This window comes from Petaurus breviceps, unplaced genomic scaffold, assembly GCF_028583685.1.
Source record: "Petaurus breviceps papuanus isolate PSGF00001 unplaced genomic scaffold, PetGlider_PUasm1.0 126, whole genome shotgun sequence".
NCBI classification, from domain to species: Eukaryota; Metazoa; Chordata; class Mammalia; order Diprotodontia; family Petauridae; genus Petaurus; species Petaurus breviceps.
Genome location: NW_027185655.1, coordinates 37,180,513 through 37,195,879, shown reverse-complemented (window position 1 = coordinate 37,195,879; position 15,367 = coordinate 37,180,513). Strand labels below are relative to the sequence as shown.

Sequence of the window (15,367 nt, the reverse complement as noted above, 5' to 3'; positions counted from 1 at the left end):
AGCATTTATTAAGCACCTACTATGTGCCAGATATCATGCTAAACAATGTCAATACAAAGAAAGGCAAAAAATCCCTGTCCTCAAGGAGCTCAGAGTCTAATGGGTGAGACAACATATGCAAGTGACTATGTACCAGCACAGTCCAAGTGAGCCCTGATGAGAGTCACAATTATGATAGTGACTGTGTAAATGGAGAGCAGGGGACAGATGAGAGAGATGTTGTGTTTATCCAATTTGTTGAGACTTCAAATCTAACTGGATAGAAATATAACTGGGGGCAGGGGTGGGGAGCTCCTTCTAATCAGGTCCCAATCCTTAGCACATGCCCAATTTGCTTTGGCTGCTGCAGATCCACACAGAGAATTGGTAAGGCTATTTCTGGAAATGGAGCACTCTTTTCTCTGCCCCACCCCTTTGCAGAGGCAGGAGGTCCATGAGTGCATATATTTTTTAATTTTTTCATAGTATTGATCAGTTTCCCTGATTTTTCTCCTTTTTCTTTTTCTTTATTGTTATATGAGATGGTTCTCAGGGAAGGAAAGAAGGAAAAGGATACTGGGGAAATTTTTAATTATGTAAAAAATACAAAAAAGATCAATGAAATTGTATTTAGAAAAAGAAGTGTAGACTCAGTTTCCTCATCTATAAAATGAGAGGGGGTTGAACATGATGAAGTCTCTAAATCGATGATCCTTGTAATTGGTAAAAATTCACTGTAGTTATTTGACTGACCAGCCACAGGAGCCTGGAATAGAATAGAATGAATCTACCTCCAGCCCCTAAGCTTTTCTACTACATAAGATTTCTTACTTGGGGAAAATTAAAAGATACTGGAAGTAATTTGAAAGAAAAATACAAGCTGATAGAAGAGAATTCAAATTCTCATATTTTGGGGTTTTTTTGTTTGTTTTTTGGAGGGCAATTAGGGTTAAGTGACTTGCCCAAAGTCACATGGCTAGTAAGTGTTAAGTGTCTGAGGCCAGATCTGAACTGGGTCCTCCTGACTTCAGGTCTGGTGCTCTATTCATTTCCACCCCTAGCCAGCCCAAATTCTCATACTTTGTAAAAAAAAAAAAAATTCCAGTGATCTGTCTTTGAAAAACAGTCAGGTTGGGGACTCATCTCAATTAACACAATATCCCTTTCACTTTTTCCCTCAAATGGTCTGATATCTAAACTTTCAATTACCCTTTAAGCAACTTAACCATTGACTCACTATTGATTCAGAAAATGCCAACTCTTTACCTTATAGTACCAGAGATTTAATTGAGTTGGAGATTAAATCAGATTTCAACAGAAAGTTTGAGGTCATCCCAAATGCCAAGCCCTGGGGTAAAAGTAAACTACAGAATTTCAAACAAAATCCCCAAGACCTAGCTGAAAATTCCTGTAAGGCTAGAGAACTTTTGTTTCCTTTGGAGTTTTTTGCCAAAGAATTACTATCTTGTGACCTAATTTCTTACAAAGCCCTCACATCAAGTAATACTCTGAATTATTTAACTTTTAATACTTAAACTTTCAATGCAGACAGTAATGAATTATTCCTGGTAGTTGCACAGTAGGAGCACCTTGTGAATCTGACATAAACATGAGCCAACACTTGAACAATTCATTTAGAAAGGCATTTTCTATGGAGAAAAATACTTTGCCCACGTGTTAACAATGTCCGTGTTGGATCATTTTTAGTGGTATCTGACTCTTTGTGATCCCAACTGAGGTTTTCTTGGTAAAGATACTGGAGTGGTTTGCCATTTCCTTCTCCAGCTCATTTTATACATAAGGAAACTGAGACAAATAGGGTCAAATGACCTGTCCAGGGTCACTAGTTAATTAGTATCTGAGGCCATACTTGAAGTCAAAAAGATGAGTCTTTGTGACTCTAGGCCCAGCACTCTGCCCACTGTACCACTAGAGTTAAATAATTTAACCTGCATCTTTTCAGACTGAATTAAGATATTTAAATTATTTGAGATATCTACTGGATATTCTGTTAATTTGGGTAAATATATATATCCATATATAAACACTATATATAATATATCCATATATAAACATATTATATATATATATCATGTGATATGTATTTTGGTAAAATATAAATATATGTACATAGAGTAACATAAAATCTAAATATATAGGCAAACATATATCTATTTAACCAAATTAATATGTATAATATATATTTGATAATCCTCTCATAGTCTCAGTTTTACTAAGATAAAACTCTATGGCTCTGATAATTCTTTTTATTTCTTTTGTTGCGCTTTTACCTTGTTCAATTTTTGTTAATTTGGTTTTCCTCTCCCTCTTTTTTTTAATTGGGAATTTAACCAGCATCAAATAAATTTAGTCAATCAATAAGCATTTGTTAAGTAATTATTACATTCCAGGCACTGTTCTGAGGACAAGAGATTCAAAAAAAGGCAAAAACAATCCTTACTCTTCAAGGATCTCACATCCTTAAAGAAAGAGATAATATACAAAAATAAAACAAAACTGTGCACATACAAGATATCTACTCAGGAGGTAACTCAAAAGGAAAGCACTAGCATATGGGGTGAATGGGGCAGAGAAAGGTCATGAGAGAACTGTAATCCAGGCTTTGCTGATGTTTTCTCTCAAGGCCCAGCTCCTGTAAAAGGTCAGCCCTACTCAGAAAGTTATGGCTGGTTGATGACATTTATTTGTAGCCCTGGAGGCATGTGCTCAGACTGACCCCTCCCAATGAGAAAACCTAATTTCCATTTAAAGCATACAAAGAATTCAGTCAGAAAGTTCTTGCCCAGAGCTAAGGAACCCGTCCTTTTATCCCTCCATTAGAGTTTAGGGCGACCCAGAGCAAGAAGGAAAAAACCAGCCAGAGAGGTCTGGATGGAAATAGATTCCCCAGTCCAGAGTATTGGAGGCTACTGAGTGTCATGATCAAGTCACGTTCTCCAAAGGAGGAGATAAAGACTTCTAGCTCACCTCTTTATTAAATGTCCACCAATCAGTGTTGAGTTTCACTTGTCAGGGGAGTTCCCTTTCAGAAGGGTTCAACTTACTGATTGCCAGCTAGACTAATTAATAAACTGATTTTTAATTACTCAGAAACTCTGTCTCTTAGGGCTTCTTCATTCATTTCAGTCGTCCATATACAAAGGAGAAGAGAAAGAGAGTACTCTACATCAGGCCATGAATCTGTACCATGGACAATTTCTTTACTTTTTAAGTATATAAAATTAAACAAGTTTATTTTCAAAGATGTCCTGCTTGTCTGTGCTCCCTTCTGGTCTTCTATGCACTTTCTAAATCCTTCTAGCATCCTCTTTTTTTTATCGTTTCCCCTGATTTGGTCATCTTATCACTAAGCTCTGTTCTTCCCCTCCAATTCTTCCTGGCCTAATAGAAGGAAAAAATTAACGGAAGGAAGGAGGAAGGAAAGAAGGAAGAGAAGAAGGGAGGGAGGAAGGAAGGAAGGAAGGAAGGAAGGAAGGAAGGAAGGAAGGAAGGAAGGAAAGACGGGATGAAAATTTCTTGCATGTTTAGTCCAACAAAATAAATCCCCATATTGACCACACCTCAAAATGTATAGTTCCAGAGGGAGGTAACATCACCTGTCCTTTGTATTTATAGGTGATCACTGCACTGATCAGATTCTTGGTTGTTTTTCTTAGCGTTTGTTATTTTATAAATTACTATCCAGGTTCTGCAGTATTTCATATGAGCATTCCCAGGTTTGTCTGACAACCCGTGCCTTCTGTCATTTTTAATGCTCGATAATAGTCCATTGTAATTTTTTTTATCATTCCAAAGGATAGGAGGTCCCTTAGCTTCCAGATCACTACAAAAAGAGCAGATTTTATATGTGTGTTAGTGTGTGCGTGTGTAACACACACATACAGAAACCGACTCACTCACACAGACATATATAGAAACCAACTCACACATACTCACACACACATTTTATTTTTGAACACTCCTTTTTTCTAATGAGGATGAATAAAGATGTAGCAATCTGGTTGTTGTTGTTTTTTTTTTTTTGGAGGGGGGGAAGGCAGGGTAATTGGGGTTAAGTGAATTTCCCAAGGTCACACAGCTAGTAAGTGTTATGGATTTGAACTCAGGTCCTCCTGACTCCAGGTCCAGTACTCTATTCATTGTGCCATCTAATTGCCCCTGGTTGGTTTTTTCCCTCAAAAAAAAAAAACAGCTTTTAGATTTTGCATTCTGTGATTGTTTAGTCTTTTAATGCATTGGATTTGTAGTTATTCTCACTTTCAATTACATATTCAGCTCATCAATTCTCTTTTATTTTGCTAATATCTAGACATTCTTAGCGTGATATAAGATTTTTTCTGACTGGTTTAATAGCATAGAAATATTGGCATATTGTCTCATCACTGTCAATATCTTTCTATGAATTATTACTATCATATCAATGTGCTTCTATGAATTGTTCTGACCCACTCATTTCTCAGGATGTCTTTACTGAGTCTCCATTAAGGTGTCTGTCATTTGCTTTCCGTATGGATGACTGTATTGTCAGCAAAGGATGGGTTCTGTAATTTGGTTGTTTTCCTTTATAATTTCTCTGTGTCCTCATACATTGTCATTAACCTGCATTTTATCAGCAGTTGAAAAATGATTAGCATTTCAGACTGACCTTCAAAAATTATTTTCCTATTTCCTTTTTTTAGGGTTCCAGAAAACTGTGATTTAATTGATATAAGGCAGAGATGTCAAACCCTCCTGCCTACAACACTCTCAAGTGAGACCTCAATCAGATTAAAATGTAATTGGGAAACACCTAACAAAAATCAATAAAAATACCATAAAACATAATGTTAATTTGAGGTTTTCTAAGTCAATATGCAGCCCACAGGTCTTTATATGTGGTTTATGGTTGTTTATCAGTCTTTCTCAATCTAGTGCTGTTCTTCATGCCTTGATGTGGAGTGTTCTTGGCATGGATACCAGAGTGGTATCTATTATTTTACAGATGAGGAAACAGGCAAACAGAATGGTGAAGTGACTTGCCCAGGGTCACATAGCTAGTAAGTGTCTGAAACTGGATTTTGAACTTAGGACTTTCTGACTTCAGACCTGGCACTGTATATCGACTGTGCCCTTATATATGGTCCAGTGGCCCCCATTTCTATTTTGAGTTTGACACCACTGATGTAGGAATTTCCAGTGTGGGGACATCAGCGCAGATAAGCAAGTCCATTACCTACCTTACAGTGGTAGATAATTATCAGGGGGCACCTGCCAGGATGTGACTTGCTGTAATGCGAATGTAAATTTTAAAGATCTTCCCTGCCCCTAGGCTAAAGTGCACCAGAAGCCTGGGGAGGGAGGCTTGTTTTTCAGTAGATACTTTTTGATTGGCCAGTGGGTCAATAAGGTTGTTACATTCTCTGAGCCAGGAGAAGGCTATATAAGCCCAGATGTGTAGCTTTGTTTTGGGACTCACTTTGAGAAGTGTTCTGTGATTTGATCTGAATTCTGGGAAGCCGTTGTTGAGAGTCCCCCGGCTTTGAAAAACCCAGAATGTGGAAACCCAGATGTTGACTGGGTATGGATGTAATGGTTGGACAGTTTGGAAATCTGTCTACTTGATGTTTCTGTCTTGATAATTATGCCTGTATACTTTGAGGTTCAGGGTGCTGACCTTTTCTCCTGAACAAGGTAAACGATATATGTCTGACTGATTAAAGTAAGCTTGTTAACCCATTTTGAGTTGCTTTCCTTTAACAAAGCAGATCCAAGAACCTGTGGTAGCTGCAAACCCTGAGGACGCTTGGGGTGCTTGCTGCTACACTTGCCCAGAGTCACAAGGCCATGAAATGTTAGCAATGGGAAGCTGTACCCAGTAGGACACAGAACACACCAAGTCCAAGGACCTGGCGTTCAAATCCTAACTCTGTCACTACATACCTTTGTAACTTTGGCCATGTCTCATCACCTCTCTTGGCTGAAGCCTCAAAAGCCAACCCTCTGAATATGCCACTCTGAGTCTAGTTTTCACTAAATTATTCTAATTATCTTTTTAAAAAAAACATTCTGCTATTTGAAAGCCCAACTGAACTAAATCATTTTGACAAATGATGTATGTATCTGCTGGTTACTTTTTATCAAAATTACAACAGGCATCAGGATGCTTTCAGAGGACCTTTAAAAACCTCCAAGGTGAGCCATCGCCATATTTATAATGCAAGTGAAGAAGATACATCAGTGTTTTTGCCTGAAAAAATTTAAGAGTTGAGAAAGCTATGAAGGCTTAAAGAGAACACATCTATCTAATAAGTACAAGTTAATTCCAGAACTGTATGCCTGGTCATCAAGATGAAATTAAGAACTTAATTTATTTTGATGTGAAAGTTATAATGGTAACACATTTATGTAACATTTTAAGTTTTCTAAAGTGCTATTCCAGGTTAGGTAGATAGGTAATATGAGTTTTATTATCTCCTTTGCTATAGGTAAGAAAGCTTCAGGCAGAGAGGATATAATTCTTTCCCAAAAATTTGTTGTTTTTTCAGTCATTTCAGCCATGTCTGACTCCCATTCGGAGTTTTCTTGGCAAAGATACTGGAGTGATTTGTCCTCTCCTTCTCCAGCTCATTTTACAGAGGGGAAACTGAGGCAGAGTTGACTTGCCCAGGGTCACACTGCTAGTGAGTGTCTGAGGACAGATTTGATGGGTCTTCCTGACTCCAGGTCTGACACTCTTATCTACTGTGCCACCTAGCTGTACCCCTCCCAAAAATATATGGCATCAATTCAAAATCCAGTGTGTCTCTGTAGGCAAGGTGGACAATTAATCAGCAGTAGAGTCTGGAGTATTACGGCAGTTTACCAAAGACACTGGGATTCAGAGGATCCTGGGATTTAGAACTATTTTAGGTCAATTAAACATCATTTACTCCAATCCTTCCTTTTCACAGAGAAGGAAACAGAAGACCACAGAAGTGATCATTCAAGCACATCCCATTTGCACTAGGTCAGTTGGTAACAATTAGTTATTTGTTTAAAAGCCTGGGAGGTGGGGGTGGGGAGGAACTGTACTCTGCATTTTAGAATATTTCAGTTAGAGACAATTTATTGATATGTAGATAGAGACAAAAATAGAGACAGAGACAAAAGACAGAGAGAGACAGATCCCAACAGGCAAAGTTTCCTCTTGTTTATTGAAAATTTCTCTCACTCAAATCACATTCACTTATATTTTACATGAAACAAAAGACAAAATTCCACAATAAGCTAAAACAGGTACAATGTTCAATTCTAGGGTCTTCTGATTGGCTTAAACATAATAATAGCAGTTTCAATGTTGATGTACCACCAAGAAACTACCAGAAGGCCATGGTGGCCATCTATCAGTGAGTTCTTTACCTATCTAGTCTCAGCCTATCCCTCCCCCAAGCAGCAATCTCCCTAGTGAAGACCTCACACTGTCCTAAAGTCTTGACCTCCCCTTCCCAGCATTCCCCACACAGGAATGGTGTTGATATTCCCCCACCCCATGGTCAATTTGGCAGCACCAGGGACCATTTCGTGCAATGGCCCTGTGCACATAAATCTGTAGTTATGGCTCTGCTGGGCCAACTCTACAAGTCTTTCTAGCTTGGAAGGCCTTGCCAGACTTTATGCTTAGCTGGCTTAACCCCAAAGACCCTAAATCCACCTCCACACTTTGATGAATCATACAAATGGGACTCCAGTGGAAATTATTTGCTTACCACCTAGAAAACAACCTGACTATTCTTTTGCTAAAAATTCTTCCCATTGGATTGTCCTGGTGTCCATAATCAATGAATTAAATAAGCAAAGTCATATATTTCCAACATGGTTTTTTTGGGGAAGATTTCTTCGCCAGTTTATAGCCCGCAGCTTAAGCTTTCCAAAGAAGCTAAGTCCATTATGTAATTGTCATAAAATAAATTTTCAATATATTCTAGGTCTCCTAGGATATGGGAAGTGCTATTGCAGATGTAAGAGTGGAATGACCTCACCAGGGCAGGTACTCCATGCTCCATTTTAATCCTGAGTGATTTTTAACCATACTTTTCCATTAACCTTTCACAGAGGAGCCACATAACACAATAGAAGACCTTCATCTAAAACTTTTTGTTTGTTTGTTTTGCTTTTTGGAGTGGGAAGGCAGGGCAATTGGGGGTAAGTGACTTGCCCAAGGTCACAGGGCTAGTAAGTGTTAAGTGTCTGAGGCCAAATTTGAACTCAGGTCCTCCTGACTCCAGGGCTGGTGCTCTATTCACTTCGCCACCTAGCTGCCCCCATCTGAAAATTTTAATATGAGAATAGTAAAAGGAAACCAGTATAGCAATCATTTATTGCCTCACTCTTACTCCATGAATGGCCCATCTCTATTCCCAGCTAGAAATGTCCTTGATGGGTATTTTTTATAGTTCTTCTCATATTCAAGTCATCAGATAATAGACTGCACCTTATACTCAGCATATCTTTCTCTCTCCATTTGCATCCCCTGAAAATATGGTTCCTCTGGGTTCATAGTGGCCTATGATATGCAAGCATATAACACCATTGGGAGATGGGCTTTGGGGGTGTCAAGGAATTTGAAAATGTAACACAAGTACCCAGGCAATTCCAGGATGCCCAACTGTGGTTAGTTCTCTATTTGTTTCTACATGTAACTTTTTTTTTATTTGACAAACTTGAAGGCAATGCTAAAGGAAATAGAGACCATGCTAGTTGATGAAAGTTGAAGGAACTTGGAACATTTAGTTTGGAGAAGAGATTTGGGGAAGTGAGAGGGGACAAGGCTAGAGGATAATAACTATCTTCAAATCTGAAGGGACTTAACCCAATCTTCTTTATTAATAGGAAGTTACAGATGGGCATATTTTGACTTGACCAAGGCAAAATTGCCTAACACTAACATCTGTCAGAAAAGGGTATCACCAAGAAGGCAGTATCAAGAAAGAAGCAGGGGTGGCTAGGGGTGCGGTGAATAGAGCACTGGCCCTGGAGTCAGGAGGACCTGAGTTCAAATTCAACCTCAGACACTTAACACACACACACAAAAACTAGCCATGTGACATTGGGCAAGTCACTTAACTCCAAATGTCTTCCAAAAAGCAAAAAAATAAAAAGAAAGAGCAGCCTCCACCCCAGTTTTTGATCTTTAAGCAGAGGCTGGGTTTATGAGAGATGTATGAATTGTATGCTGGTTAGAAGAGATTAAAAGATGTAAAGACACAAAAAACATTTATAGAAATTTTTCATGGCGGCAAAAAAATTGGAAACTGATGTAGTGTCCTTCAACTGGGGAATGGCTCAACAAGTTATAGTTTATGAATGGAATGGAATACTATTGAGCTGTAAGAAATGATGAAGGGAGGGGCTGGATTTGAACTCAGGTCATTCAGACACTGGTCCTGAAGTCTGTACAGAATGAAACTTTTTTTTTTTATAAGATGGCCAATGTAGGAATTTGTTTTCCTTTTTTGTAACAGGGGTTTTGTTTTTCTTGATTTCTTAATGGTCACTGGGGGGAAGGGGGAAAAGGTGAAAGAGAGAGAATATATACCTGAAAATAAAATAGAATTGAATTATTTTAAAATGTAAAGACAATTCCTGCCTTCAAATATTAACACTCCTCTATGTTTTTCTTTAAAATATAATGCCCAGAACTGAACACAATACTCCAGATGGGTCTAACCCAGATAGAATACAGTGAGATTATTACTTCCTTTATTCTGATTTGTATTCTTTTTGGTGCAACCTAATATTACTGATGGTGTCGGTGTGGTGGAGTGACTAGAGAGCCAGCCTTGGGGTAGCACAGTGACTACAGAGGTCACCTCAGAGGCAGGAAGACCTAAGTGCAAGCCCCACCTTGGCCACATACTAGCTGTGGTCCTTTAAATCTCTCAGTGCCCCAAGCAGCCCCTGAAAATGACAAATGGTAGAAAGGTTGCTGATCAACCCTGGAAAAGGAAATTTCCTCAATATAGGCAGGTCTAGACCAAAAAATAAAAATTGCATTAGCTTTTTAACCTCCACATCACATAATAAGCTTTCAATCAACTAAATCTCCTAAGCCTTTTTCACATGAATTGCTGCCAATCTGGGCCTCCTGCATTCCATACTGGCACAAGTGATTTTTTTTTTTAATCTGTGTGAAATCTTTACATGTATCTCTAGTCAATTTCATCTTCTGAGGTCTGACCCATTATTCCAGACTGTCAAAATTCTTCTGAAGCCTAACTCTGTCATCCACAGTATTAGCTAGCTCCCCCAGTTCTGTGTCACATCCAAATTTGATATTTATAAGATTGTTGAACCAAACAGGGCTAAGGGCAGACCTCTGGGTCGTGATAGCAAGGACCTCCTTAAATCTAGGATTGCTATTGCTGAACCAAGAATTACTTTCTCTTCTACAGAGATAGCTATAAACCAAAATGTGCTTAATAAAATAAATCGCACAAAATTAAAATTCAGGAAGGGAAAGACAATGTGCACCAAGAATGACATACTTACTAAATGCAAGATGCAAAAAGACTAACATAAAAATAAATTAGCAAATTGTGATGGAATAAAAATATGGCACAAGTTTAATTTCAAAAATACAAAAGGGCTAAACTTTGTATTTAAACCAAAAGGCTTGATTTTATTTTATTTTAATTTTAAACACTGCTTGAAAGAGCTCAATTTTTATGTCAGAGGCATTGACATATAACAAGGATTTTTCAGTCCAAAAAGCTCCAATTAAGAAATACACAATTAAGCAGGGTCTTTTAATGTAAACATTATTCATCAGTCGAAGTAATTACTCAAGGCTGGATCTCTACCAGAAGCAGCCCCAGCCTCAGCAGGAGTCCCTGATTGTCCTGACAACGGCTCAGCCAGAATGCTGACATGCAGAGATGCAGTCATAAAAAATATCCATGGATACTGCTGAGGCTCTGGCCACCAGCATAGCAGGGGCTCTGGCTCAAATGGCCTCTTAGGTTCCCTTTCTGGTTCTCTGCCTCTCCTTTCCATTCCTTTTTTTTCTTTATCACTTTTTTTTTCCTTTCTACTACATTAGGGCTATACTGACAAACTGCCTCTTTCTCCCTATAAAACTTTACCATCCAGTACATGCCAGTCGATCAATCAATCAACACACATTTATTAGGAACCTACAATGTTCCAGAAACTGTACTAAACACTGGAGATAAGAGGAAAAGACTCTTCATGGAGCTTACCGTCTATGCCACTAATATGGGGGGGAAGGGGGAAGAGAATATTTTCCACAAGTCACTCCACTTTCCTAAAAAGTACATTCAAATTTGGGAAGATGCCAGCACAAAAGAGAAAGCCTTCTAAGACATCCCTAGGGACTTGTCTTTCTAGAGTAGTGATTCATGAACTGTCAGTTAGCACTCAGAGGCCCCTGCTTTTTCTCCCTAACTCAACACTGTTTCGGGGCCTATGTCAAAGATTGCTTATGGGGAACAAACATAATGTAATGATAGTTTCCTATTCTACCAGGGGACTTTCAGATCAAATGGGTTCAAGCACTTAACCACAGATCTTTTATCAAATGTCACTGGAGCAAGACCTTGAATGGGCCTGTTTCCCCACTTGTAAAAGGAGGACATCAGTATAGCTGTCTATGAGTTCCATACCAGCTCTAAGAAGGTGTGATTTGGTTTCTCAAAGCTCCATGTAAAATAACCCCAATGTCTATCATTAACACCTGTCTCTTTCCTCTGTGCTTCTTCACATCAGCCACCAATTGGGTTCTTGACCCAATGTTGGGGAAAGGAATACCAACCAGCCAGTTCACTTTAGAGAGGAGATACATTCCGTGCTTAAAATCATAATGGAAACAGAAGCAGGCAAGGAGTTAATGCTTCTTGAGATTCATGCAGAGAGATGAAACAGAAAGGCTGAGGGATGTGTGTAGAGCATTTTGCACTCACATTCAATTTTCTACTTCTTTCTTATCTCTGCTACCTGATGACACACTCACTTGAGAAGCTTAAAATCTAACTTGTCATATCTACATGCCCAGCAGTACCTGGCACACAGTAGGTGCTTTAGTAAGTATTTACTGGATTGAAGGAGTGCCCACTAATTGTTATACAGTCTAAACCACTGCACTGCACCATTCCATAGCTGGAGAACACAACCCTTCTGGAGGAGACAAACAGGGGTGTCACCCTCTAGGAACAGATGAAAAATGGGGTAAAGGGACTTTGAGAGAGTATTTTATAGGAGGAAGCAAACAGGAGCATTGTAATATGCCCCAAGCCCATCAAGGGTTTCCCCCACTCTTCCCTAAGAACAAGCTACTGGCAGAACTATTTTACAGAATGGGTCTTTTGGGGGGATGTACAAGGAATACTTGCACTATTGAGAACTCTGAAGCCCTGAACAAGGTGAAAGCAAATACAAAATGAAAGCAGAAGATGAAATCAAGATAGTACTCTTGCCGACCAGTTCCTAAACAAATCGCAAAGTTGCCACCATTTTGTACTCAGCTAAAAGCCCCCAAATTAATTTGATCTTTAAAAAGATGAAGGGATCTTGAGCTTGATTAGTAACCTAGTAGGCGCAAAACAAAACTAATTTGCCATTTGCCCTCAGGGTGTGTCTTCAAGTTGTCTCTTATAAGGCTCCGAGCCTTTAGGATCTTTGGCTTCCGTCAAACTCTATGGCAATCATCATTACTTGGTGCTATGTTTTCTTACTACGGTTTCTTTTCAAAATCCACACGCTCCCCACTTTTTTCGTTTCCCCCTCCACGTACTATTTCTGAATTGACTGTAAAACGCAGGTGTCAAGCTAACTCATCGGGCTTAACGAGGCTGACTCATCCACCCATCAGGGTCCTGAACAACAAAACCCAAGAAATCGTTCCTTTTCCATTTGACAAGGGAAGTGGTCGGGGTTTCAGAGCTTCCGGTTTCAAAGCACAATTCCCCTCTCCTGACATACCAATGCTGCGAGCCATCGAAAAGCACAGGACAGAGTAGTCTTCTGCCAAAGTCAGACCATTACCCTTTCCATTCCACTTCTCCGGAGGGGAACAACAGACTTCCCAACCCACATCCACCCAGGTGGGAGCCTTTGCCAGCCAGAGCTAAGCTGGCGTGGTAGCTAACTCCCTCCCCTCCAGCAAAGATCAAAGGTGTTCTGTTCCTCTAGGAGGTTTAGGGGGCTGCTTTGTCAGTTTTATTTGCTAAATGGGGGAGGGACGGTGGTGGAGGGTGGGACTTAGGTCTCCACTATAACTAGAACCAGCTGGGAAGCGGCTAAACGCAGAACTCTGGACTTGGACCTGAATTCAACGCCACCTGTGAGAACTTGGACAAGAGTGTGAGAGCAAGTGGCTTCTCCCTCTGGACCCTGAGACTTTCCTCGTCTACAAAAATGAGGGGTTTGGATGGGGAGGGAGGGGGGCTCTAGAGGTCCTTCCCAGTTCCGGATTCTATGGTGCTAACTGGGAGAACTTAGGCAAGGAAATGAACCTGTCAATCGATCAACCAGTCAAGCTGAGGATTTAAAAAACAAAACAACAAGCCAAGCCCGTCTTAGGGTGAAGACAAGATGCAAACATCTTTGTACACAAAGGGAGGGGGGGGGGGTTCTCTGAACTATATAGCCTGGCGCTTAATAAAGGATCTGAGCTTCCTCATCAGTAAATGGGCGAGCTAGCCCAGGACCCCAGGGTGTCCTCCGGGCCTCAGTTGGGGGGGGGGTAACCTAGAATTCTCCTGGTAGCCGCGGAGTTCCCAGCCCGGGCGCAGGAGAGCCCACCGGGGATGAGATCCCCACTCCGGCCATAATGCCCGCTATAGCCCTAGCGGCTCACTGATCACTTCTTCCGTCCCCGCCCCAGACGCTTCCCGCTCTGGCCAAACAAGTTGCAAAGTTCCCCCAACCGGAGGCAAACTTTTCCAAAAGCGCGGCTCGCTCGCCTTACCTGGGCAGCCGCGGACGACCGGGACGCCCGGGACGCCCGGGGCAGGAGCGGCAGCAGCCAGCGGCCAGCAGGCAGCATCGCGCGGGCAGCGGGCGCGGGGAAACCCCCGGCAGGGTCTCGGCCGCACGCTTGCCCCCCGGGCTCTCCTCCCGGACTGGGGGCTTAGAGCTAAGGCGGTACTCCCAAAGCCACGCGCCGCCACGCAGCCCCGGCCAGCGCCCGCCCCAGCCTCCGCCTCCGTCTCCCGCGTCCAGGGGCGGATTAAAGGGGAGGGTGTGGTCCTCCCTCTCCGGCTCTCTGCACGCTCAAAAGCGCAACTCGGTTTTCTTCCCGCCGACCGAAAACTTTCCACCCCGACCCAGCCTCCCGAGTCTTCTGTTTCAGGTGGAAAGGAGGGCTCTGGTCCCTTTCCGCCTTCCTCTACCCACGCTGAAAGAAACGGCAGCGCCACGGAGAGCACGGGGAAAGGTCAAGGGGTTAGGCTCCCCCCGACCGGAGCCGCTGATGGCGTAATGTCTGTGTCCATTTGGACTGCACGGAGAGGAAAAAAAAAGAGAGGGTGCGCTAGGTGGAGAGGGGCGCGGGGGCACAGGAGCCGGAGCGACCGGGCAGAGCAGACAGAGGGGAGCTGGTGGCACGGTGCAGACCTAATGAAGAGCAGGGAAAGAGGGGGACTGGTAGTCCTAAAGAAGGTGGGGGAAGAACAGAGAAAGAGGGGGACGCGGGTCACAGGAGACAGTCCGAAAGAGGCCCTGGGAAGAGCAAAGAAAGACACTGGGCCCATCTTGGTGAATTTCAGAACGGTGAGTCGCAAAAGGCACCTCCTTCCCCTAGAGTGGGTAAGTCAGATCCAATAGCCTCTCCTGAGCCACTCACTGCCAAGGGTCCAAGGCACCATTTTGTAGCCTGAAGCCAACCAAACCAACGCTCTAGGAGGAAATCTCTGTCAATGGTACCAACTGCCAAGTCCTGAGAAAGATGACGTTGTGTGCTTTGGCCGTAGGCACTTGGCTGGGGAAAGGAAAAGACTCCGATTTCATATGAAATCTTGACCTCGGAAGGAACCAGAGGGATCATCCAGTTCCAAACCCATTCAGATTTGCCCACAAAGAGAGGCCAGAGAAGTGATCTGATGGGTTGCCAACAAGGAAACAGTCCAAGAGAAATCTTGTAGATTGCTGCAATCCAACAAATGAAATCATCAGCCATTTATTAAGGGCAGACTGTGAGTAAGGCACCGAGCTAATCGCTGGAGATGGCCAAGGTGAAAACAGTGCCTGGCCTCAAGGAACTCGCCTTCTAATGGAGGACACGACTGCAAATGACTATGTATGTAGAAATCTATGCAGGTTAAACTGTAATTTCAGAGGAAAAGCAGCAGTACTACTTGATACTAGATTATTAGATACTTCTAGTTGTATTACT

The 15,367-nt window shown here is 41.7% G+C and overlaps 1 protein-coding gene across 2 annotated transcripts in view; it reads right to left on the bottom strand.

Annotated features, from left to right (window-relative positions):
* The window catches only part of MCUB (mitochondrial calcium uniporter dominant negative subunit beta), a 78,751-nt gene extending 64,577 nt beyond the window's left edge, over window positions 1-14,174 (bottom strand). Inside the window, exon 1 of one of the 2 annotated variants that reach the window (XM_069095095.1) lies at window positions 13,943-14,174. In XM_069095095.1, coding sequence (XP_068951196.1) covers window positions 13,943-14,020 — 78 coding nt within the window. In that variant the 5' untranslated portion in view covers window positions 14,021-14,174. The remainder of the gene's footprint in view (window positions 1-13,942) is intronic. The other variant, XM_069095085.1, reaches the window with a different exon arrangement.
* Window positions 14,175-15,367: the final 1,193 nt, after the last annotated feature.